Source organism: Epinephelus moara, chromosome 17, assembly GCF_006386435.1.
Source record: "Epinephelus moara isolate mb chromosome 17, YSFRI_EMoa_1.0, whole genome shotgun sequence".
NCBI classification, from domain to species: domain Eukaryota; kingdom Metazoa; phylum Chordata; class Actinopteri; order Perciformes; family Serranidae; genus Epinephelus; species Epinephelus moara.
The window spans coordinates 1,053,954-1,078,821 of NC_065522.1; the positions used below are offsets into that span (position 1 = coordinate 1,053,954).

Here is a 24,868-nt window from a genome sequence, read left to right on the forward strand (position 1 = left end):
TCCTCTGTATTTTATTTATTTTTCTACCTTTATATAATCACGCAGTGATTGAGGTTAAGGTCTCTTTTCTAAGAGAGACCTGAATAAGAAACATTAATGAGATAAAGATAAAGCCTATGCTCAATAACACCGGCATCATCACGCCTCTTTATGTAATTAACAAATGGCAACGACAGTAGGCTGTGAGTGGCTCAAATAACACTAATAAATAACATAAAATAAACAACGTTAACGAATGAAACGAATTAATTTAACAAATGAATCACTTGGCCATAATGTTGCTGTGGAGGAAGAGAATGTTGCTGACCGACTGCGGTCCCAATCCCGTGCGTCTCTCTTCCAAGATGCGCCCACAGACACTAAAGGCCCGCTCTGAAGGCGCACTGGATGCGGGGATACTGAAGATGAAATGCGGCAGCTTTGAGAGCGCTGGGAAGTAGAGGGCTCAGTGCGCCTTCAGACCTTGTTTGAGCTTCTTTTCCACAACATTTGTTAACTCCATCCTGTTGCTATAGCCTATATCCTGATCCCGCAGTGGGGTTTTTTAGCCGCCCATTCCAGCCCCCAGCAAAGTTCAAAACGCCCGCTCCCGCAAGATGTGATTTAGAGAGAGCTGCATTGGGATTGGGTCCTGTGGGACCCAATCCCAATGCAGCTCTCTAAACTGAGGTCCAGCTCCAATATGCACGTATTAACAAGGAAAAATATGATTTCCGGGTGATGACTCCTTTAAAGACCTGCATTGCATCCTGACCACATTGTATGCTACTTGCATTCATCAACGTTGTGTCTCTGCTAATGATCATCTTAACGTGACCAGTTCACGGATGAACAAAATTGACAGATTTATGGACTATATTAATCTACACTGAGAATCAGACAAAACGCCAGGTATAAACTATGAAAACACAGGCAGCACGCTGACAGTTGTAAAAGAGTTAATGTGACATGTATGTGCGGATGTGTGGAGACACTGAGTTGATGAGGCGTTGTATCTCAGCACTGGGCAGCCGGTACTTCATTTGGACAGCCTGGTCTGACAGCACGTCGAGTGGGCTGAAGTGCTGATGCACAAATGCATTTACATATACACGGCGATGCTATTGGTTAGCGGCGAGAATATGCTGTAAAGCAGCTATGGTATCTCACACATGTGTGATGTGGCAACGCCTTAATATAGTAGCAGGTGGAGCGTCCCTTGATGAGGTTCCAGCTGAGTTCAATTACACCTGTCAATTGCCTGATATCTGTGAAATGTTGCAGGTTTAGAGGGTGGATGTGTTTCTGTTGTGCCCTGATGTATTTTTTGGGTGCGGTAAACTATCTCATATGTGCATGTAGATGTGGGATATGTGCGGACAAATTATGATAAATGATAGTCATGATGATTCATTTTATTTGTGTGCCTGATGTGCAAAGCACATAGCCTACAGGAACACACTTGTTATTACTTATACTTATTTTTCTTATTATTATTATTTTTCTTCCGCCAGATTTCGGTGCGTAACTTGTGCCACAGCTTTGAGCGCACATAGGGTCTTCATAAAACATATAGATTCAAGATTCAAAGTGTTTATTGTCATATGCACAGTAAGGACACGTGTTTCCCTGCAGAATGAAATTTGTTCTTTTCTGTCACCAATTAATGCTAAACAATACAAATCTGAAGTATAAAATAGATCAAAATATATACGGTGTGCACTGTTTTAATATCCTTGCTTAGTGTAATATTAATTTGCCTGCCGCGGCTGGATCTGTGAGCGTTTGGTCGCTAAGAAGACTGTTAAGAGTGGGTCAGCTCGATCTTACAACCCCTTCTTAGTGAAAGATCTTCTTAAGCTAAGTGTGAATCTGGGAAACGCGTTTGTCTTTCACAGGAGGCTTAAGAGTGTTCTTAAGAAGCTCTTAGCGCTAAGATCTTATTAACTGGATCTGGGAAACGCGGCCAATGAGTGTCATACGCAATAATCCATCGTTTCATCTCGAGTAGTGTGTCATAGTAGACGACAACAAACGCCACGTCTGGGACGCCTCATGACGTTCACACAGAAAGTCTAGCATGTTTGATTTTCTTTATGTCGTTTACAACTGCTCCCATCACAGCCGTCGCTTTGACCAAAAGAACGACAGTGCGATCTGCTGCCGTTGGCAACTGTATGTCAACAACACCCCAGCCTTTCTGATATTTCCTCTAGGGATGCAACCACAGCAGAGTTAAAAGGGAAAAATGATGGGGTGAAACAGCAGAGGCACTTTAGCACCCCACTGAGTACTGCCATTAGCACAAAGCTAGCAAAGAATGTTATTTCTTCATAGTGGAGGATATGAAGTAGTAAAATTAAAAACTTGTGGCGGGGCCTTTACTTACCACAACTGCAGAGGGTACCAGCTTCATTTGAAACAGACTACATTATAAACAGGCCGTTATTTAATATTCCCCCTGTATTTTTATATTTTTACCTTTTATCTGCTCCCATTTGCCTTGATAAAGTTAATGCATAGCACCATCATTTCAAACTCAATACTTCCTGTATCTGTAAATTAAAAGCCCCTATCACTTCAGTTGAGAGAATCCCTTAATTTTCTAAATACGCTTTTATTGTGAATCATTTGCAGGAACTTGTGGAGGATTCTGTGACTTGCATGCTTTCATGCAGTACTTCAAGTGTAGCTCCTGCCATCTGGTGGTACTTTTTACATTACTACAATAACATTTTGCCTGGCACATGAACCGACACAGGAACTGAATAATAGTAACAATAATGAAAATAGGACAAGAGTAACCCGGGGATGATTGGTATGGACCATCGTGTCGTCTGACTGAGGATGGCTGTGTAGCCGAAACGTTTCTGTTCAGTTTTTTTTTGTTGTTGTTGTTGTTTCTTTTGTTTTTTCACTATATGGTCGCACCTGTTATCTTTTTTGTATATTTTTGATGGACCATTAAACATGGAACTTTGACATCCATCAACCTCTGGAGTGGACATTCCATTTATCTGATCACTGTGCAAGCTTTTCCTGGTTTCTTCTATCGTGTAGTCTGTCATGTCTGTCGGCCAAGTCACGGCACAATTTTATGACTCCACAATCGCATAATCTGACATAGTGACTGTCAGAACAGACAAAAATGTTTTGTAGTGTGAACCAGGCATTACTCACCACAACTGCAGAGGGTACCAGCGTCACTTGAAACAGACTACGTTAGAAACAGGCCTTTATTTCTCATTCCCTCTGTATTTTTCTACTTTTGTTTATAATCCACTCCCATCTGCCCTGTTAAATTTAATGCAATGCACCATCATTTTTAACTCAACACTTCCTAAATCCATTTAAAATTAAAAGTCCCTTATCATTTAACTTTAAGAATCCCTTCATTTTCTAAAAAAAAATTAATTCTCATGGCTCCTGCCATCTGGTGGTTATTTTTTCATAACTACAATAACATTTCAGCTGGGACATGAACAGCCACAATGACTGAAATAATGATGTAATAATAATAAAAATAGGACAAGAATAATCCAGTGACATCACACACGTAGTGTGACGAGGGATGATTGGTCGTGGAACCTATGTGTAGTCATCATGTCAGTCAGCCAAGTCACAGCAAGATTTTATGACTTCACAATTGCCTAATCTGATATAGTGACTGTCTGAACAGGCAAAAATGGAAAAATGACGGTTAGTCTGAACCCAGCTTTTTAAAATATATCCTCAATGTTTAAGGTTTATTGGCCAAGACTCTGTACATATAGAAAGAATTTTACTCAGTTTTTGTTTTTATGTATATATATATATATATATATATATATACATATAAAAATACATACATATGTATATATATATATATGTATGTATGTATGTGTGTGTGTGTTATATTTTTTTTTAAATATATAGGTGAACTCTTCAAAAATATATATCTATATACAGCGCTGTATTAACTTTTTAGAGATATTTTAGAAGTCTCCCTCTTCCTTGTTCTTCTCCAATCAGCTGAAAGGAAAGAAGGGTACAGGAGCCAATGGGGTGGCATCAAAGCAAAAGACAGAGCCAAAGAACCAGCCCAAAAAGAACGGAGTCAATGGGACCAATGGAACCACCTCTATGAGACGAAACAGCTCCAGTAAGTAGCAGCAAAAAGTATGTTATGAGTTTACATTATTTTCATTATATCAGCAGAGCTTATCATGCCAGCACAGTAAAAAAGTAGGACAGGAAGTCAACTTTTCTGTAATTTCTGATAAAATCAAATTTGAAATATCATTAACATTGTACCTTCTGAGAGTAGTCCACATTTCCCAGTCAGTTCTCTTGTGTAAGTGAGTATCAGACAGTGTGTCTGGCTCCCCAGTCCCAGCCTCACCACAGCTGATTGCTTTCTAGTAAAAAACTCTGCTCCACAGCAGTTTGGAAAAATGCAGGATTACAAATTAGTCGGTTTAAGTAGGGGGGAGTAAATAACTTGAAAACTTAAAACCTATGTTACCCTTGAGACAGTCCATTTGACGCACGTGGGCCAGACCTGAACCTCCTGCCAACGTTGAGGTAACGCTCAAACAGACGCAATAGCAGAAGCCCAGATTTGGAGAGGGCGAGATGTGGTTGTGTTAATCCTTGTGGTTCAGAATAGTATTTTCTTGTGTAATGTGTGAACGAGATGGGCTGTAACCACTTGTATAGCTTGTCCTCCTCCAAATGTGGGGATGGAAATACCAAATATATGTCATGTTGGATTTAGAGTATGCCACACAATACCCATATTTCCAGTGCCAGATTAGTGTATTGAATTTGAAAATGTCAGTGGTGGTTTGATTGAGTGATTTCTCATGAGAAAAGTTCACATGCATGCACATCCACACAGATGTTGGATGATTCCCCTCTGTGTATTTTCCAGTAAGGGAAGGCACAGTCCTGGTGTAATGAATAACTGCTCAAGGCTGTGGCTGTGAGTTCAATGGGTTTCTGGGCACCTCAAGTCTTAACAGTGCCCTCATAATAAAGGCAATTTTCCCACGTGTTGATTTTGTCCTGGAAAATCTCTTATTTTCAGATAGGCAATGCACCATTACACAGGTGGTCTTTGGGGTCTTAAAGGGAAACTTTGCAAGCACCCAGATCTCCTGCTCATCTCAAATTTTCTCTGGCTCTTTGGCTGTTGCTTGAAAGAGCAATTATACGAATATTTTGTGTGCCCACCACCACGGACACAAGACTAAAGAAGTGCATTGAGAGAGAGAGACCCGTCCCTCTCTCACTCTCAAACTCAGACCAAACTCTGATCAAATAGTAAAACTAAGCAGTGCTGATTAAATATAAACCAAGAGTTTGTCTGTTCTCTATATCTCTATTTCTTGCCTAAAATGTTTTCAGAAACATATTGTAGTGCACTCTTTAGCTGTAATACGGGAATTTGTGAACAGGAAGTGGGTGCCATGCCATACTGTTTCCCATATTGTAAAAAGAGGATGTCAAGGATGCTTCTTTGGTAGGACAGATCTTTCCAAGTAGGATCCTACAGGTAATAGGCAAGACTCCTTTCTAGCATTTGGTGAACATACATTGGAACAGACTAGCGAGTGCCCGGATGCATGGGCATAGCGGACGTGGGGTACGCGTGGGACATGTCCCCCGCACTTCCCGTATCTTAGCCCTCTGTCCCTCGCACTTCCCGTATCTGTGCCCTCTGTCCCCCGCACTTTCCGTTTTTAACATGTGGTAACATGTTTTTCCGAGCCGTCTTTAAACGCACCATGAGTAGGCAGCGCCAGGCAGCATACACATGCTGTTGTCTTGTGATCTGAATCAATCGCACAGACAAGACGTGTGCTGCTGGGCAGTGCTGCTGTGTGTTAACTATGTTCAGCAAACCAGCCAGCAAGAAGCAAAAAACTTTGCGCAGTTTCTTCCAAACCGTGTAAGTTGAGTAATGCTGTTGCATATAGATAATGTTTGCTAAATGATGACTAATTGATAGATGCCAATATATCAAGTTAAGCTAGTTACCAAGAATACTAATGTTATTGTTACCTATGTGAAATCGCTTGCTAGCTAGTTTCATGCTAGGAATAAACCCACTCCTCCTTAATTTCTGCGCAGAACTTGTGCTCACTATTGCTTTGCACATATTTTTTTAATCTTTATTGCCACAATAGAAAGAGCAGGGTGGGACCATACCTATCTTCCCCGGGTCCTATGTTCCCAGGGTCCTATGTTCCCCCATAATATAATATAATATAATATAATATAATATAATATAATATTAAATACAGAGGGGTCTCTCTGTGGAATAAAAACTCAAATTTAGCACCTAGCACTCCGTCCCTCCCTATATTCAAAACTAGATTAAAAAACAAACTCATTGCTGAGGTGTAAACAACTGCTGACCCAGACTATCACTCAAGTATTGTTTTGTTGTGTACCTCAGTAGATAGACACCTTATTCTTCTACTTTCAACTTAACTTTGTCCCATTTATTTATGTTGTGTTTTTTGTGTGTTTTCAGCAACTTGTTCATTTTATATATGCTGTGTTCTTTACTTAGTACTTACTTTAATTGTCCATTTTATTCATGTTGTGTTTCTTTTTTTTAAATTATCTTTTATATTCTAATAACCTAATTGCATAATAGAGGTGAGGCCACTAGATAAGCCCGATTGGGTTTCGGACCTCTCCAGCACACATTTTGTTTGTTTTCTTTTGAAACCACTGTATAATCGTACTACAAGATGTGCAAATAAACAAATAAACAAATAGGGACCGTGTTCCCTGGTTGCAGAACATAGGGGGTAACATAGGACCCGGGGAATATAGGACCCAGGGAACATAGGACCCGGGGAACATAGGGATGACCCTGAGCAGGGTAGCAAGGATGATCATGCAGGGTCTTCACAGGTGAGGAGAGATTATAACTGGCTGAGAAAAAATATCTATAGCATAAAAGTGATTTTGAGCTTAATTTCCACAGCTATGTCACTACTACGCTTTGCACATTTATTATCTATATTATTGCAATAGATAGAAGAGGGACAGGGAGAAACCAGGCAGGTATTTGGCACTCAATTATCTGGCTACTTACCCTGTAGATGCTCGAGGGTCATTCTGTGTCAACTCAACCAGAGTTTGGCAGCTAAAACTTAAGATTTTGATAGTATATAATGTTAAAGAACTAAAGTCGGTCCCCTGGTGCTGTACTGTGGCTGTTTTTGGTTATGTGGTTCTTTAGCTGCTAAGGAAAGGTGCAATTGAATGCGAGAGGATGATAAATCACTCAATAGACCTCTGAACAATTTGTCCTCCTCAATTCTGAAATGATGGCTACGTCCCTGCCAAGATGTGTATCATTGAAGATAACCTGCCCTCAATTCTTGCAAATTGTACACAAAGAATTGTGGGTACTTAATGCCCACTGAGGATACACACATGCATCCTTCAAAATTTTCTGAAGGAAGGACTTGGTCCATAGTAGAATTTGATGACATAGCCTCCTTGAAATTCAGCTTTTTAAGGATCCTTCCTTGACATTGACAACCACCATGGAAAAACAGAGATCAAACGGTAAAGCTAAGCAGTTTTGATCAAATAAACTAAGCACAAAAAGTAAGGAAATTGTGTTTGGTAGATTATTTCTTTGTTGCTTCTTGGCCATAAATACTGTTGGAAAGCCTGTTTATTTCCCTTTTAAATGGTGCCACATTTGTAAGGAACATGCATTTGTGGCATGAGCAGCAGAGCTGAGTATGTGGGTTGCGCCCATGAAAGATTTGCCAAATCTTCTCTGCCAATGCCAAACAGCTTTTTTTTTGCTGTTGCTATTGACTCTTGTTTTGAGCTTCTGGTATCCCCAGGTGCTGACAATCAGGTCAGCACCTGTAAGCATGGGCCCTGCTACAGTGGTCAGTTGGTGTCTGCTCCACGAATCGGCATGTCAATAGGGCAACTTCAAGCTGGTGTTCCGCAAAACCAAGTTGCAGCATTATTTGGACTGAGCCCTTGTACCATTTGCAAACTGAAGGCCAAGTTCCATATAATGGGGGATGTCAGAGACAGACCGCGAAGTGAGCGTCCACAAAAAAGGTGGCACCCCAAGAAGACCATTTCCTCATCCCGTCAGCACTTAGGAACCGTAGGCAGTCCTCTACAGATTTGCAGTCAAGGTTTGCAGGACGATATGGCCGATGACTCTCTGCCCAGACAATCCAGAACAGACTGCACTCAACCATGACTGCCCTTCACCGTCAGCCCCGTTTGCGCTGGTGTCTGCAACACGTGCACTGGAACCTGAACATGTGGAGGAACGTTATGTTTAGTAATGAGTCCAGATTGATATTGATATCCTGTGGAATTTATTTAGGTTTAACTTTTAACAATGAAGTTATAAATATCCACAATTAAAAGGACCTAAAATTTTTGCCAAATTGCATAGTTACAATTTAGCTGAAAGACTATCTGAATGCCTTATAAATTACACTTTGCTAAAAAAAAAAAAAAAAAAGAAAGAAAGTAAAAAAAACCCAGAAGAGATTGAAAGTTTAAGAATAATTCCAGTTTATTTTTCATAATGATGGAAGGTATTCCTATTGCTAATAACATTTTATTCACCATGTTGTGAGAAGTGGGGCAGTAGCATCACTACAAGAAACTCAATGGAATAAGTAACAAGAAAGGCAAATATTAAATGATTAGGGATGCATGATATTGGAGTTTTTGCCGATATGTGCCAATGCCAATATATAGCAACCCTATTTGGCTGATAACCAATGTCGATATCTATCGGGGATACCCTTTTTTCCCCACCTAATTTTAGTCATTATCAACTATCTGTTGAGAACGTGACACCAAAGACTGGGACTCAAATGCACACTCTGGAGACGGTAGTGAAGTTTAACAAAAATCTTTACTTGAAAAAACACACAAAACAAAAGCACTCTCAATGGAGGAGAAAAAGTATAAAATAAAAGCTCTCACAAGGAGGATAAAACTACTAACAAAAAATGATCTCTCGGAGGATCAAACAATTGTACTAATGCTTGCAAACAAAACAAAGACTTGAAACAAAAACCTGGAAATATGCATGGATGGCTTGGATGCTAGACAGTACTTTCCTGATCAACATAACAAGACGAACTGACACAAGACAAAGGGAGACAAGGACTATTTATACATGAGGTAAGGGGAACACAGATGAGACCACTCAGGGAGCGGGGAGACAATCGCAGTGGCAGGAAAATCACACATCACAGTCAGGGTCTGAAACGAGAGGGAAAAGGTGAGTACAAAATAAAACAGGAAGTGCAAGACGAGACTAGACATGAGTGACTTTAACTTAACATAAAAGTGCTCATGACAACGAAAGACTTAACATGAAACTAAACTAAGGCATGGTTTTCCCCCTAGGGACGGCTCCTGACGGCCCAGGTATGTGAGGATTGAGTCTGTAAAAGTCATCTATTAAGGTCTGATCCACCACGAAACTGGATGGGATCCATGACCTTTTCTCAGGGCCGTAACCCTCCCAGTCAACGAGGAATTGCCTCCCTCGTCCTCTCTTACAAACTACCTAAAGCTTTTTGACGGTGTACACAGAACAGCGGAGGTTGATAACCATACGCACACTGGAATGGTGTGAGACCTGTAGCTGACGTGGGGAGGGTGTTGTGGGCGTATTCCACCCATGTGAGGTGCTTGCTCCAAGAGGCCTGGTTTTGGGAGACCAAGCAGTGCAGTGCAGGCAGGTCTCCAGCTCCTGGTTTAGCCTCTCTGTCTGACCGTTCGACTGAGGGTGCTAACCAGAAGAGAGACTGACGGTGGCACCAAGGAGATGGCAGAACTCCTTCCAAAACCTGGAAATTAACTGAGGTCCACGATCTGACACTATGTCTCTTGGAAATCCATGAAGCCTGAAAACATGGTGCAGCATGACCTCTGCCGTTACCTTGGCAGAGGGTAACTTGGGCAGTGCAATAAAGTGTGCCATTTTAGAAAACCTGTCCACCACCGTCAGCACGGTGGTGTTACTTTTTGAACAGGGGAGACCAGTGACGAAGTCCATCGAGATATCCGATCAGGGGCGGCGTGGAACAGGCAGAGGTTGCAGCAGACCCATCTGCACTCTGGATGAGGTTTTGTTCCATGCACAGACTGGGCAGGCTGCCACATACTCTTTGACCTCCTTCTCCACGGCTGGCCACCAGAACCTTTGTTTGATGAAAAACACTGTTCTTCTCACCCCTGGACGACAGGTGAGCTTTGACGTGTGAGCCCAGTGAATTACCTGGGAATGGAGGGACACAGGGACAAACAACCGGTTTTGTGGGCAACCACTATGTGCCGGGCTCATACCATTAGCACTCTTCACCTCTGTTTCTATTTGTCATGTAACCCCTCCTACCAGTGAGAGGAAAGCACATGGGTGTAGTTTGTTGTCCTAAGCCGATTTCTGGGAAAGAATGGCTCCAATGCCATCATTTGAGTTGTCCACCTCCACCACAAACTGTCGATGTGGGTCAGGAACAGTAAGTATGGGAGCCAAGGTGAACATTTCTTTCAGCTGCTAGAATGCTTGATCTGCCTGAGGATTCCACACAAACTGAACATTCATAGAGGTGAGAGCATGCAAAGGGGACACGATGGCACTGAAGTTTCTTATAAACCTTCAGTAAAAGTTGGCAAAACCTAAAAACTGTTGAACCTTTTTGCAGTTAGTAGGAGTGGGCCAATTGGCAACAGCACTGACCTTGCTTGGGTCCATCCAGACCTGGTTGGCAGAGATGATGAATCCTAGGAACGAGACAGTGTCCACGTGAAATTCGCATTTTTCTGCCTTCATAAACAGTTGGTTCTCCAGAAGCCTCTGGAGAACTTGCCGGACATGCTGGACATGCGTCTTTTAATCGAGGGAGAAAATCAGGATGTCGTCCAAGTAGACAAACACAAATTGGTTGAGATATTCTCTGAGAACATCGTTAACCAGAGCTTGGAATACAGCAGGAGCATTGGTTAAACCAAAAGGCATGACAAGATATTCATAATGTCCATTAGGTGTGTTAAAACCTGTCTTCCATTCATCCCCCTCCCTGATTCTGACCAGATGATCTAGCTTGGTGAATATTTTGGCATTTTGTAAAAGTTCAAAAGCAGAGGAGATGAGTGGGAGGGGGTACCTGTTTTTGACAGTGATGTCATTCAATGGAGCATAATCGATGCAGGGCCTGAGAGATCCATCTTTTTTCCCCACGAAGAAGAATCCGGCTCCAGCCAGGGAGGAGGAAGGTCGGATCAATCCTGCCTTCAATGTATTTAGTCACGGCCTCCCTCTCGGGACCCGAGAGAGAGTAAAGTCTGCCCTTAGGAATGGGAGCCCCAGGCAACAAGTCTATGGCACAGTCATAGGGCCGATGCAGGGGAAGTGATGTGGCACTGGTCCTATAAAAGACCTCTTTGATGTCAAGATAAGATGGAGGTACCTTGGATAAGTCAGGAAAGTCAGTGTCACACTCAGGTTTGGTTGATTCAGTCTCAGTCTTGACATGATTGATGGTTAGCTCATTAACAGTCTCATTGTCAAGGTTTACCTTTCCAGGTTCAGTTGTCCAACATGACTTGTGACAGTCCTCTCCCCACCCCTTGATCCTCCCAGATCTCCAGTCAATGTGGGGATTGTGTCTGGTCAACCAAGGAAACCCTAATATGAGCGGATGCAGTGCTGAGTTGAATAAGTGAAAACTTATGAGTTCTGTGTGTTTATTGTCAAAGGTAAGTGTGATGGGTTCTGTGACATGTGTGACCTTGAATAGTATTTTACCATCTTAAGCACTGGCGGTAACTAGGGATGCACTGAAATGAAAATTTGTGGCCGAAGCCGAAGCCGAATATTATTAAACGCTTGGCCGAATACCGAGTACCGAATATCATTGTTTAGTTTTTCATTAGTTTTTGCAGATGAACCCCCTCCAGATTAGTGTTGTCACGGTACCAAAATTGGGACCCACTGTGCGATACCAATGAAAATATCATGGTTCTGAGTAGTATCACGATACCACAGCGAAAATGAGGCAGATGTGCCTTTTGTCATTTATGAAAAGATAAATCACTTTTCTATAATACATCAATGATATTTCAATGGAATAAATTACTTATTGACTTATTCATACTTCAAAAACAGCATCAATAAGTGATTTACATAGGGGGGATCAAAATAAAATAAAAAAAAACCCTCCTCCCCTGACAGTCCCTTCATAAGTAATGAACAGTCCCTAAAGTGCGGTGAGGTTTGTACTTCCAGAAATGTGAAAGGCTCGTTTCTCCTCTGACACATAACCTGTGTTCGGCTGGCTCGGCTGTTCAGGTACTTCTGGGCAGTCATGACACCAAGAAGAGGATATTATTGGAACCGACTTCTCCGTTGCCCGGTAAGCCGATGGCCGCCGTATTTGACAGGAATACATTAACGTTACTGTCTGTGTCTGTGACCCCCGTTCAACCCACAATCGGTGGGATTCGCCTTTCGTTTCTGCTGCTGGTTGAAATATGTAGGCTGCTCGCACAGTGTGCTGAATGATTTAAGCCTATTTTGCTCGCTTAAAACTATTTTTAGTCGCAAATGCCAGTGCCGTGACGGACGGATCGCCACACTACCGACATTTTATTCCGCCCGTCACGGCACGCCATTTGATTGCGTTATCAAAACGCCGCTATTATTCAGCCTTGCTTTTAACTTATTCCACCGAATACCAAATGTGTGTTTTTTTGCAATATTCGGCCGAATATATTCAGTTACCGAATATTCGGTGCATCCCTAGCGGTAACGGGTTGCGGCAAGGTTTCAGTCTGAGGGCCCTATTTAGAAGGTCTAAAGCAGACGGCGGAGGGCGCATAATCCATGTCGCAAGTGTCATTGCTATTTAGATGCAGGCGCAGTTGTCATTTTCACGCCCTGCGCCCTCGTCGTCTAACTAGCAAATGAACTTGTGCTTCTCTGGGTGTGTTGGTCTAAAAATGAGGAGTGGTCAGGCGCAGTCATGGCGCGTTGCTAGTTAGATGGCGTAAAAAGCAAATGCGCCAGTGACCAACAAAAACCTGGTATAAAGTCAACAGCGCAGTATTTCACTGTTAAACAAGTTGGTAATATGCGTCTCTAGGCGGGTGCACAACGCGCGTGCACTCTGCTCAGACATACACGGAGCAGCCACACATATGCAAAAGATAACAAATAAAAATATGATTACAATGTGAAAGGTTATTATTGTGCACATTAAAATATTTATCAGAAACACGTCTTAATGGTCAGTCATTAATCAGAATGATCTAATCGCAGTAATAATGATCATCATAATCCGGGAGGTCCAAGCTCGCAGTGTCCGAATATACGGAACTGCGAGCAGACCTCCACGGGCTGATGATGCATAGCCTGTAAAATGAACTTGTCTTTCCCAATTGAATTGTGATCATTTTGGCATGTAAATCACAAAATCAAAGATGTGAAAACATTTGATAAACTTTATTTTGACATAAACACAACAATAACCAGCTTCTGTGAACTAAAAACGTAAACTTATAGCCCTACAAGTAGGCTACAAATGTATATGTAAAAAAAAAAAGCTTTTAGAACGTAAAACTGAAGATCATCTTGTCAGGAGGAGGAGTATGCACAGCGGCCGCACAGCCCGCCGCACAGCCGGGGGCACCCGGGGGAAGCTCCACAGCCCGCGCGCAGCCAGACCAGACGGCCCGGGTGCAGCCATGGGACCAGCCCTTCCTGCACCTTCAGGCGGGGGGCGTTCAGGATGCTGGAGAGGGAGCTGGGCTCTCTAACCTCCCGGGTTAAAATAAAATTGAATAACTTTGTTGACAGCGTTTCTCTCGTGCGCGCGCGCTCTCTCTTTCTCTCTCGCAGTCTCACTCTGTTTCTTTCTTTTGACTTTTCTAAGATGACAGATGCTGAATATATACTCCCTATCTGATGCTGTGGCTGTTTGTGGTTGGCTGAGAGGGATGTGAATTTATTAGATTGCGGCTGTATTAATCAAATCAGGTTGGGTTTCCATTACGCGTGCCAAACGTGCCAAACGGTGCCAATCCCCTTTGATCTGTCATCAGATGTGATGGGACAGTCGATATAGAGATACATTTATCCTCTCCTCAGCTGTAACACGCTCACTCTTTCCAGTTGGTAGGCCCGCCATCTAACTAGCTCTCCGCCGTGCGCTCCAATCGCGCCTCTTTTAAAGGGAATGAGAGGTGACACTCTGACTGGCTTATTGAATGATACACCCAAAACACACCCATGACTAATTCACAGAGTAAGTCCAACCCTTTAAGACTCCGCCATGGCGCACAGTCTGAAAACGCGCTGTCTAACTAGCAAGTGACAGGGACACGCCCATGCACCGCAAGCCTGGCGCTTTGCGTTTTAGACCATCTAAATAGGGCCCTTAATGTTAAGTCTCTTAACCATACCCCAGTCTATAAGGTTTTCATCAGCTCCTGAATCCACTAACACTCTGGCCATGAACTTTACCTGGACTTGAGTCAGAGCATGAGAAGGGAAGTTGAGGGTGGAGAGTCGGCTCGCTAGCCACAGTAGAAGCAGCAGCCCTCCCGCAGTCGGCGCTGCCGCACCTCGGGAGTGATTTTGGCCCTGCCCAACTGCATGGGCTCCTCTGGAGCTTTAGGAGGCGCTGGTCTCTCCGGTGACGATTGAGCTTGGGATATAGATCTCCAGAGGGTCCTGGCATGGTGTGAACGATGATGTGAAAGATGAACAGAAGTGCGTCGTCTCTCTCTCTGAGTCATTCTTGAAGACGGTTGTCGATGCGGGTGGCCATGGAGATTATGGTGTCTAGATCAGTGGGAAGCTCTAGAGGTGCTAACTGGTCTTTAATAGAGTCTGTGAGACCATTCATGAAAGTGTCAATTAGTCAATTAGTGCAGGGGTATTCCACCCACTGTCTGCTGCGAATGTCCTGAACTCAATAGCATAGTCTATTACCTGCCGATCACATTGCTTAATTTGCATGAGCACTCTGGAAGCCTCCCTTGCTGGGGAGGAGTGATCAAAAATTCGGCTCATAGTCTCTGTGAACCTGGTGAGTAATTGGCACAGAACTGAGTCTCTGGACCATTCTGCCGTGGCCCATGCCGCTGTTCTGCCCGTCAGATGGGACATAATAAAGGCTATATTTGCCTGATCCGACACAAAGGCAGCCAGGTTGTGTTTAAAATGCAAATCGCACAGTACTAAAAATGGCCGACAATCTCCGGAATCTCCAGAGATAGAGGTCTGGCTTGATCCAAAGCAGCAGTAGTGTCAACAGCAGGTGGAGATGACATGGTAGGAGGTGTAGCAGAGGAATCACCTTTGAGGTGGTTAATGAGAAGATTTAATTGACTTGCCAGGTGGTTCACTTGGTTGGTAACAGAGAATTGGAAATTCCCTTGTCGGTCGGTGAGACCCCTCAGTCCTTGGTAAATGGCAGAGAGCTGTTCCTCATGTTCATGCAGCTGGGTGCCCTGGGCACGTAAGGCTTTCCTCACCGTTTCAGAGTCTGCTGAGTCCATTATGTCAGTTCGTTCTGTTGAGAATGTGACACCAAAGACTGGGACTCAAATGCACACTCTGGAGACGGTAGTGAAGTTTAACAAAAATCTTTACTTGAAAAAACACACAAAAGCACTCTCAATGAAAAAGTACAAAATAAAAGCTCTCACAAGAAGGATAAAACTACTAACAAAAAACGCTCTCTTGGAGGATCAAACAATTGTACTAAGGCTCGCAAACAAAACAAAGACTTGCAACAAAAACCTGGCAACATGCATGGATGGTTTGGCCGCTAGACAGTACTCTCCTGATCAACATAACAGGACGAACTGACACAAGACAAAGGGAGACAAGGACTATTTATACATAAGGTAGGGGGAACACAGGAGTGGGGAGACAATCACAGTGGCGGGAAAATCACACAAAGGGAGGAAGTCAGGGTCTGAAATGAGAGGGAAAAGGTGAGTATAAAATAAAACTGGAAGTGCAAGACGAGACTAGACATGAGTGACTTTAACTTAACATAAAAGTGCTCATGACAACGAAAGACTAAACATGAAACTAAACTAAGGCATGATATGATCAACATAAACATTAACTTAACAGATTTTACGTGACTTGATAGTATCCTCTGTAGTAGAATTAACATCATGTTATACATGCATACTCTTATCATGATGGCCAACCAGCAGATGGTGACATGAAATAGAATGCTTGTCAATGTATGTTTATTATGAAACTTTTACACTCCTGAAGGACTGACATAGACAGCTGAGGGCAGCACTTTCAGTCGCTAATTTCTCTAGTTGTACTGTATAAAGTAGTAGCCATGTTTCTTCTTTCACCTCTATTCAGCATGAACGAAAAAGTCCCATACCTCTGATTGATTCAGTATTTGTACGTGGGTCTATGATCCAGCAAAAGCATCTAGAAATACCAGATAAGAAAGAGGACACAGCTCATTGCTATTCAAGTAAAAAAGAATACAAATATTGGAATGACTGTAATCAGTCATCATATCCTACTGAAATGTGTCTGCTGGAACATTTTTATGCCTCCACGCTGGTGTCCATCTGTTCATACGTTTGTCCCATTCTCGTGAACACGATATTTCAAGAACGCCTTGAGAGAATTTCTTAAAATTTGACACAAACATTCCCTTGGGATCAACAGTAAACTGATCAGATTTTGGTGGTCATAGGTCAAAGTTAATGGTCACTGTGACCTTGTCTGTCTCATTCTTGTGAACACCATATCTCAAGACCACCTTGAGGGAATTTCTACAAATTTTGCACAAACATTCACTTGGACTCAGCGATAACTCAAGAATTTTTATGCTAATTATTACAAAACGTCACACACACGTACACACACGACTAATAGGGTAAAATAATGAAGTGATGAATATAATCAAAAGGTCAAAGGTCAACATCACTGTGACATCATAATATTCTGCAAAAGTACTTTTCTGGTCATTATTCAATGTCATATCTCAGGAACAGCAGGGGAGACATTTCATCAGATACTAAATTAGTGACACTAATCTTAAAACTGTACTGATTGTATAGATCTTCTGTGCTGTTGGGGGAAGGATGTGTGTGAAGCAATCTTGTTTTCACAGACATGAATGTAAACTGTAAGAGAAACTTGACTCATACATGGAGGCATACAACTGTGGGCAGTATTTTTAGTTTTTGAAATAAAATACCACATAAGACAACATCAGCAAGCTCACAGTGGGTCATTTGACAGTCGACTTGCAGGATTTCAGCCTGTTGGATCCAGCTTCTTCACACCAAGTCTTTGTTCTGCAGATGCAGACCAGTGTAAGTACGGGAAGAACCGCGTGGAGGCTGATGCCAAGAGACTGCAGGCCAAGGAGGAGGAGCTGATGAAGAAGAAGCAGGAGATAAGGAACCATCTGACCCAGCTGAAGAAAGAGAGGAGAGACCTGCGCACTGCAGTGGAAGCTGCTGTTGGTAGGAGTAACAAAAGCTCATTACAGAAGCTATATCTTACATCTCCAAGTTTATTTAAGGGGCATTCACAGAGCAGTTCCCATCTCCTCCTCCAATAGGCAAACGTTCGCACGCCTCACTGTCGGAGCGACTGAAGAAAGTGGAGCAAGACTGCAAGCAGAGGGAGGAGGAGCGGGTAAATTTGGAACTGGAGCTAACTGAAGTGAAGGAGAGTCTGAAGAAAGCCCTGAGTGGTGGGGTCACCCTGGGCCTCACCATCGAACCAAAAGCTAGCTCCTCTGGAATCCAGGTTAGGAACACCTGCTACCCTGTACTGTCTTGTGTTTCATTTGTGGTGCTTTAATACTTCAACACTAGTTCAGAAATCACATGTTGCTAGCTTCAAAGCTATCTGCCATTAGCTGTCTAATTCTTTTCCCTGCCTGTATGTGTGTAGTCACCGGCGATGCTGCGACGGAACCTTGACTCTTCTCCCTTCTCCAGCTGTGACACCAGTGACACAGAGTCCTGCTCCGGACCACTGCCGGTCAACAGTGCCTCACTGCTCCGCCGGCAGCAGGGCAGCCAGAAGGTCTCACCAGTCCGGGGACACGTCCTCAGGAAGGCCAAGGTCAGAGCTCACAATGCAGACAGGGAATACAGCAATGAAGAATAGTTTGCTAATATCAGGCTGGCTTTGGCACATCCATATGAGCTGTAGGTACAATACACCAGCACATCGGCAGTCAGTGCGTTTACATGCACAGTTAAGTGGAGGTACAGTTATAGCTCAACTAGGCCATTTATTAGACTACTGTCCTTGTCCCAGTATACAAGCACGGGAGGGGAAACAATTTATTGACAGTCCTTCCAAAAAAATGCGGAGTTTTTTTGTGATTGTTGCGGGCAAAAATCCTTGATTATGCGGCACGTTTTCTTAAAAAATGCGATGGAATATGCGGGATATTTCTGCAATTTCATGTGATGAAATTGCGGGAACTTGCAAAAATTGCGGGAACTTGCAAAAACTGCGGTTTGATGAAAAAGAGGAAAAAAGTGATTCCCCCAACACCCTGTTCTCACTAGGCTACTACCTTAATGTAGTCATTTCTAATTACTTCTTAGGATAAGCAAGCATACTACATCACAGAAAGTGCAGGGAATATTTAAGTTCTCATCTTGTTTTATTTCAGACCTTAATAAACACATAACTTACAAAACATTGCTGAGTCAAACAAGTTCTGTAGCTAGAATATGCTACAACTTATGTAAAAATAAATAAATAAAATAGATATTATGAGACCTGTCACACGCTCTTTGGCACCACAGTGGGATTTACCCCTGGTGTTACGCGCTCTGGAAGAACCTCCCTTCGAGCCTCTGTCACAAATCTCTCTCAAACTACTGTCATTAAAGACAGCACTTCTCTTACCCCTGACTTCGTAAGAGAGTGAGTGATTTATATGCGCTTTCAGTCTCCCTGTCTTGTCTCGTTATCAGAGATGACGGGAGCGCAGCTACTCTGAGGCCGAATCCCACATTCATGCCTAAAATCATAACCAGCTCTTTTAGATCGAGAGTTATTTCACTGGAAGGTTTCTTCCCTTCTCCCCACAGGAGTGAGAGAGAAGAAACATCACACCGACTCTGCATAGTGCGCGCTCTGTCTCATTACGTGACGCGCACAGCAAGCCTCAGAGAGACACAACAGTTGTTTGTACATTACAGAGAGCATTCACAAGGAAAACCCCTCTTGCAACGAAAAGGATTATGAAATCATGCAAGCCCCGCATATTTCGCGCTTTTTACGCGGAAATCGGCGATTTATGCGGCGAAAGTGCGTCGTCTTTGAAAAAATGCGGCTCCCACATGAATATGTTGACTTTGGCTGATTATGCGTTGAATTATGCGATCCCATAATCGCGTTTTTCTGGAGGGACTGTATTGATCAAAGTATGTCTGACTGCGCTATGATAGGTGGTATAATTATCATAGGATATGATTATCATACCATCATAATTCTGGAATTGAAGTTGCCATCATGCTATTAGGGATTTACACAAGATGTTGCCAAGGAGTCTACAACTTGAGTTATCTTTATTTCAGCCTGTATTTGTTTCCATCTTGTTAAATGGTCTTCATTAAAAGAGAGCTGAATTAACTATTAGCAGCAACTATCACTGGATTACTGTGATACTGAAAACTTAAAACTTATCATGATATACTTGGTTAAGGGCACCTAATTACTTGTTTATGACTTACACAGAGTTTAGGACTTGGATGTGATGGAACTTGCAGGACTTGATATGACTGAGATTTGTAAAACATTGAGTCTTTACCACCTCTGAGTTCTGGAAAACTGTCAGTGTAGTTCACAAAAGTGACCTTATGGAATAGCATATGAGGAGTGAGGATGAGGAAAATCAGAGATGCTGGGATTAAGAGGGTCATCAATGCCAAGACAAGGTGGGCGACAAGAAGAGCAGAAACTGAGGTAGTTCAATTACAGAATAAGAATATGTTGGTGTTGATGCTTTGAACATTTATTACACAACAAATTCCCCTTTAAATAATTAGTTATGGTACTTCTTATCAAAATCACTAATGCATCAGGATAACAAGTTTTATTTATTCTTTTCTTGATTTAATTACAGGCTTGAGACTAGATCAGGCTGAAAATGTCATTCTTGTAAATCAATCAAGCAAATCAATTTTTTAATGCCAAAGCGCCAGCAATAGTTGTGGCTGGAGGCATCGTGTTTTTAGGTTGTCGTCCGTCCCATTCTCATGAACTTGATAGTTTAAGAATGCTTTGACGGAATTTCTTAAAATTTGGCAGTCCTCATCCTTGAGTCTAAGTGGGCTCAAGGATGACTCCACTTGGACTCAAGGATGAAGCAAATAGATTTTGATGTTCAAAAGTCAAGGTCATCGTGACCTTGCATCGATCTCATTCTCCTGAATGCAATATCTTAAAAGAGATACTCTGCTAGTTTGCAAGAGGCTTTGTATCAGAACAGTGTGGGTAGTATGTGTAAATAAACTGCAGTAAACTTCCTTCCATCTAACCAGTACCTAGATATCCCTCCTTGCCCTTAAAATCCCGTCATCTGGTGGAGTTTTGCCGTCTCTTGGGCTGTTGCTCAAACTGCAGGCTATACTTCCGCATTTTCGTATTACCCGTCACTCAAGCCACCAGTGCATTCTGGTAAATGTAGGTTTTCTCCCTCTTAAGCAAAAGTGTCCCTTACCTCTGTTTTCTCTGGTTCTGTAGCACCAATTTCAAGTATTTTTGTCTTTCTATTGCAGAGACATTCTAGTGTTATTAAAAGGCCATCTTTCCAGCAGTGAAATACTCCTTTAAGAAGGCTTTCAGAGAATTTTTGGCACAGATGTCCATTAATTACTCCTAGATTTAAAATACATATTTTTTATCTTTATCTTTTATCAGTATATAATTTTATTAGGTTTGCATTATTTATTTTACTTTTAACCCTTATTGTCCTTTATTCCAAAAAATTGCTGTGGTGATGACAACCTGTTGTCTCTCTGTGTTTGCTTTGCAGGAATGGGAGCAGAAGACCGGCACATAAACCGCCTGACCCCTCACATCAGTCTCACCTTCAGTTCTTTTTTTCTCTTTTTAAGAAATTGTTTATATATTTATTTGTTTATACTGTCCACGTGAACAAAACCAGTTGCTGTCACTACCAAAATATACACAGGCAACCTTTTTAACTAGTTTTGCCATTAAGCATGCTTAGTGTACTAAGTTGTGCAACTTGTGTCGTCCGCTGTACTTTCTTTTCAAGCAACCACCTTTTTATCCTTTTCACTCAAACCTGTTTGACTGTTTGGGTTCAAAAAGGTCAAAACCAAGTATTTATTTGTAAATGTTTAGAGGAAATACTAGCTTCCCTTTATTTATGTTGATATATTTAAAGGGTTTTTTTTTTTTGTTGAATTTGTGGCACTCCACAGAATCCCATCTCCTACACCGTTTATCGTTCTCATTCATGGGTGTCGGCATCAGCAAACAAAGTACATCACGGTAATCAGAACACACACCAGCTGAATAACAATGCAGCTCCTCTTTAAAGGAATAGTTTGGATTATTTGAAGTGGGGTTATTTGAGGTACTTATCCATTATCTGACATGGAGAATAAGCAATGTACTGCTGTGGAGAGGTCAGCAATAAAACAGATTTTAACCACCTAAAAAAAGTCCCTCCTAAGAAAATAAATATCAGATTAAGTGTACACTATACTGAGAAAATTTTCAGCGCTTTACCTTTCCAGTAGACTGCCTGTTCTGATGGGGAAGCCGTTGACAACTTCAGTTCCCCATCTATGCTCTCGTCAAAGCCACTAGTCTCCCTCGACAAAAACAGGGATTTTAGCTCGCTGAACACAGGAGCTGCTGGTCGAATGTTGCTTTGATCAATTAGATAGTTTGTGACTTTGGTGAATCCAAACTAACTCTTTTAAATGCCAAAGTCACACAATAACACAAATAAAATAACTGTTAGAGGCAGCAGTAGACCAGCAGCTTCTGTGTTCAGGAATATTAAATCACTGTTTTTTTCAGTGGAGTAAAACTAACAACCTAATTTTCCAGTCGCAAATCACTGTCTGCGACAGGTAAAGTGAGGAAAAACTCTTAATACAACGCACACTTAAACTGATATTGATTTTTTTAGGTGGGACTTCTTTTGGGTGGATAAAATCAGCAGTAGATTGCTTAGCTCCCATATAGGACTTCAGCCTGATTCACCAAACTGGGGATGTGCCAACTGACATCTACTGTATGTAATACATTGACGATGGATACGTACCTCACACAGCCTCACTTCAGAAAATCTGAACCATCTCTTTAAGGGGCTTTTGAAAAAGCAGAATCATTCTAAAAATCATCCAGACTCAAAAAACATAATGAACTGTGGAGGTTGATCAGTATGGCTGTTAGACATGTTGACATGTTTAAAGAGGGCTGATTTATGCAAAGCAGTGTAGTTGTTTACCTTTTGGGGTTTTTTTTGTTTTTTTGTTTTGTTTTATTTTTGTTTTATTAAAATCAAAAGTAGGGTATGTAACACACAAGAGTGTCCCATCCCATTAATAAAGAAGATATTCATTTTTTTACTTGGTTATATTTGGGACAGTGTAAGGACATTTTTACACACAGAAAGGAATTAATTAGAAATCAATGAAATATGTTTTGTTCGAACCTACCTGGTAACTGTTTTACTTCCTGTCTATATTTTCTGTGCCTGCAGGGGTGCCAAAATGTAGAATATAATTTTTTGACTCAAAAATGTTGAATGAATACTACCACAAACAGAGAGGATCTGATTTTTGCACTCCAATATTAAGTATTCAATACACAAAAACAAGATCAGGTAAGGGGGCTCTTGTAGCATAGTTACAAAGAACTAGTGCTGCACGATTAATCTAATTGCAATCGCAATTGCGATGTCAGGCTGTGCGATTACGTAACCGCATAAAAGGCTGCGATTTGCAATTTAATGTAAATAAATGTTAACGTGTGTGCCTGTGAACGTGACTACCTCTCCTGTAGTGTGTGGAGTTTGTTGACATTATGCCCACAAGCTATCCTGGTGTGTGCAGCACGTATGGTAAGGTAACCAGCCAGCGTGCAGCAGTGACCAACATAGACGGTGAAGAAGAGCATGAGCACGACCATGAAAAGACTGAGTTGGTGGCGAAAAAAACGCAACGTCTATTATATGGCGATACTTTGGATTCAGGTACGGCGACATTGAACAGAAAGACGTGCTGTGTAAAAGTTTAAAAGTTAAAGTCGCCACGTCCTGCGGCAACACGACCAATCTATATCAGCACTTGAGACAGCACAGAGGAAAGTAGGAAGAATGCAAGCAAGAAAAGCCGAGCCGTGTAACGTTAAAGACAAAAGGACAACTGAAAGCCGCCAGAGCCTCATAAAACAACATCCCAGCACAGTTACGCAAACATTTGTAAGTGTCACGGGGAAATCATGGACTCCATAACAAACTATATAATAACAAATGAAAAATTGAGCAATTTTGCTCGGTTTCGGCCCACTTGACATGCTGCTGTGTTGTGCTATGGCGCAACAACGCCTGAACACAACACAGGCTCGCTCCGCTGGGGGTACAGTGCCGTGCTGCGTCTGTTGATGGTCATTTACACTGTCCATAACAATAACTATGTCAGGTCAGGTCAGTGCCCCCTGATATAATGTAGGGGAAACACTGAATCAAGCAAGAAGACTAATGATACCATTTTTTTTATTATATTGTAATCGCAATCGCAAATCGCGATATTGTCCACTCAAATCGTACTCGCACATTTTTATCAAATCGTGCAGCACTACAAAGAACATACTAAATCTGCTCACAAATAAGCCTGGTTCCAGACCTCTGAGTTGCTGCCCACCTCTTTGATTTGGTGCTGTGCTCACTGATATCTGTTTTCCCCTGGTTGGAAACATCAACCAATACCAGGCTAGCTAGCTACATTAATAAAAAAAAAAGACATAAACATGAATGAGATGGTAGCAGCTCTACAACGTAGGGCTCATTTATACTCCATTTGCATACGAAAATAGATAACATCAGTTTCAAACGTCATAAACATCACTGCCCTCACACTTCCATGCATCCTTTATGATGACATAGATACAGCCAATAGATGGGACTTAGAGGGCAGAGTCAACAGTTTCACACAATAACATATGAGGTGACGGTGGAGGAGGCCATAATATTGTATCTTATAATGGAGGCAGCGTCGTAGACAGTGGTGGTCTGTAAGGCCTGTAAATACATGGTTCCTACAGTCATGGAAAATCTAGAAAAGTCATAAAATTAGTAGAAATCATTGAAAGATTTGGAAAAGTCAATTTTTTGTTGTGTCAAATGAAGTTGTTGCGGTAATCTGTCGTGGATTATCTTCCACGTAATGTAACATAACAGAAAATTCACTTCCTGTAGCTGTTGACGTAATGTAGCTCTAATACGTCAATTTGTGACGTTTTGCTAACCATCATGTAGGTTTCTTCATTTTCCCACCATGTTCCATCCTTCTCTTCATGTATGCCACCTACCTGAAATTATAGAGTTTTTGATATGTTTGAAAAATGCCAGCCAAGTGGGACAAGACTAAAAAAAATGTTATAAAGTGTTAGGAAATCTCCAGGCACCTCACGATTCGATTCAATTATGATTCAGAGGGCAACGATTTGATGATAAAACAATTATCGATGCATCACGTTTAATCAAAATTCTATAAATGATACATTTTTCTCACTGTGTGACTGCTTACTACTTTTAAAACACAGCATACTGTATCAATCATAGCATAGCATCGGCCAGCTCCT

General features: G+C 41.9%; 1 protein-coding gene across 1 annotated transcript in view; it reads left to right on the top strand.

Annotated features, from left to right (window-relative positions):
- Positions 1–24,862, top strand: part of LOC126404649 (actin filament-associated protein 1-like) — a 42,916-nt gene extending 18,054 nt beyond the window's left edge. The window contains exons 7-11 of the mRNA XM_050068028.1: positions 3,991–4,120; positions 17,347–17,511; positions 17,610–17,800; positions 17,948–18,121; positions 21,057–24,862. Coding sequence (XP_049923985.1) covers positions 3,991–4,120; positions 17,347–17,511; positions 17,610–17,800; positions 17,948–18,121; positions 21,057–21,083 — 687 coding nt within the window. The 3' untranslated portion in view covers positions 21,084–24,862. The remainder of the gene's footprint in view (positions 1–3,990; positions 4,121–17,346; positions 17,512–17,609; positions 17,801–17,947; positions 18,122–21,056) is intronic.
- The last annotated feature ends 6 nt before the right edge of the window (positions 24,863–24,868 follow it).